Source organism: Octodon degus, unplaced genomic scaffold, assembly GCF_000260255.1.
Source record: "Octodon degus isolate 3935 unplaced genomic scaffold, OctDeg1.0 scaffold00060, whole genome shotgun sequence".
Taxonomy (NCBI): domain Eukaryota; kingdom Metazoa; phylum Chordata; class Mammalia; order Rodentia; family Octodontidae; genus Octodon; species Octodon degus.
In genome coordinates, this window is record NW_004524636.1 from 8,073,296 (window position 1) to 8,075,280 (window position 1,985).

Consider the following 1,985-nt stretch of genomic DNA (forward strand, 5'->3'; position numbering starts at 1 on the left):
TACAAACTGGTTTCAGACTTCATCAGAATGACCTGAAAGGCTTGTGGGCATATACTGCTCAACCTAATTTTTCATGTTTGTTACATATAGGACGGAGTTCCTCTTGCATGGATCAGATCAAGATGCTGAACTGGGAAATCCTTCCTCTTAGGAGTTGTTTTTCCAAGACCTCAGGGAAAATTTCTTGTATATAACTGAAAGAAATCAATATTGTTTCTTTGCATGCTTGTTCAAGAAGATTCTGTATTCAGAGGATGGCTTTCAGTTAAAAAAAAAAGAATTTTAAAGAATTTTAAAGATTTCCATAATATCATAATAAATGTTATTAGAATCTGGATACAAAGGGATTTCTCATTTTTCCTTGGAGGCTCAGAGATATTTGCATTTTAATTGGACTCTAAATGGTGTGAGACACAGACACAACACATTTCTTTTTAACAGGAATCATATGTGTTTGAACCCAACTGCCTCTTCAGAGTGGATGAGTTTGGCTTCTTTCTGACCTGGAAAAGTGAAGGCAAGGTATGTCACAGAGCTGTAAGCTGTCTCTTGGGTTAAGCCAGTTCATTTCGCAGCAGACAGACCTGGTGCCTTACAAAGGCATTGGACCATTCATTCATTCATTCATTCATTCATTCATTAATAATTTTTCAAATCCGACTTTCATGTATCAGGCACTGAGAGTTTAAGGACAGTGTTCTAATTCTCAGAGACTCTAGAGTAGGTACAAAATCGAGCATTTAAAAAAGGTAGTTACCAGAAAGAGTGTTGTAAATGAGAAACTGAGATTGTTAGATAAGCCTGCAACAGGCAGATCTGATTTAATCTTGGTAGTTAGGAAGCTCTCCCAGAAAAAAGATATTCAAGTTGAAATCTAGAAGCATTATTAAAAGAGTAATTATTTTGTTACAGTTTGAGACTTAATGCATGGCACAGCATATACATTTAATGAACATCTGAGGCAAATTTACATACAATTAGAGTTATATAAAAGCATTATTTTCTTTTAGATCCTTATATACACATACATTAAGCATAAATGGATATTAATATTATATGTGTAAAAGTCACAGTATTCTATAAACATTTTATAAATAATTATCTAGGGTTACATTTTTATATATATTTGAAAGACAAAGCTTGGGGTCTTTTTTCTGCTCACTGGAAATAATTATTGTTGCTCTTTGATTTTACTCCGTTTATTACCTAATGCTAATCAATATTGACTTCCTTGTTAGAAATGTTTGTCAAGCGCTTTGTGCCATAGGTCTGGCAGCATCTGAACTCACTGCTGTGTATGTTCTCTCTCTCTCAGGAAGGACAGGTGTTAGAATGTTCCCTCATCAACAGCATTCGGCTGGGAGCCATCCCTAAGGTACCTGCGATGGGCGTTTGCTGTCCTTTCAAAGCATGCATTTAGAAACTGGGAAGGCTGCCCAGGATATTGTTTCCCTTGTTTCTGCCCCAAAGTCATCAGCAGGGAATTCAGAACAGACATGGGTTAGAAATCTTGTCCCTCACAGCTGTCGAGTGATTGGGACTGTGTCATCATTAGTTGTACCAGACATTGGGATTGCAAAAAGCTTTGCACAAAAGCAAAGCAACAGTTCCCTCTACTTGGAAATTACTTGTATAAACTCCCCTCTTTTTAGCAAACAGCAGTTCACTTTCATCTGTGGTCGATGGGGAAACTGATGCGGCTCAGGTACTTTCCTGTGTGTGCACCTGTGAGCAAAGACACTGAGCCACCTGGAAGGGAAAAACCCAAACCAACGGAGCACGTAGAAGAGTCTTTTACCCAGAGATCGATTTGTTTGCACAAGAAGCCATTTGTGTAGTAGGGCTAGGAAATTTCAAAGGTGTTTCTTCGGAGAACATTCTAGCCTAGGATTTATTTCCTTCTCTGGAATACCCCTGAAGGTTTTTAACCATTCAAAACAAAATTATATTCCTCACTTTGTTTTTTTTTTTTTTTTTTTTTTTTT

At 37.1% G+C, this 1,985-nt stretch overlaps 1 protein-coding gene across 1 annotated transcript in view; it reads left to right on the plus strand.

The window, feature by feature from the left end:
- Positions 1-1,985, plus strand: part of Plcb4 (phospholipase C beta 4) — a 427,861-nt gene that overhangs the window by 287,176 nt on the left and 138,700 nt on the right. The window contains exons 4-5 of the mRNA XM_004634291.2: positions 442-522; positions 1,316-1,375. Of these exons, the coding sequence (XP_004634348.1) occupies positions 442-522; positions 1,316-1,375 (141 nt within the window). The remainder of the gene's footprint in view (positions 1-441; positions 523-1,315; positions 1,376-1,985) is intronic.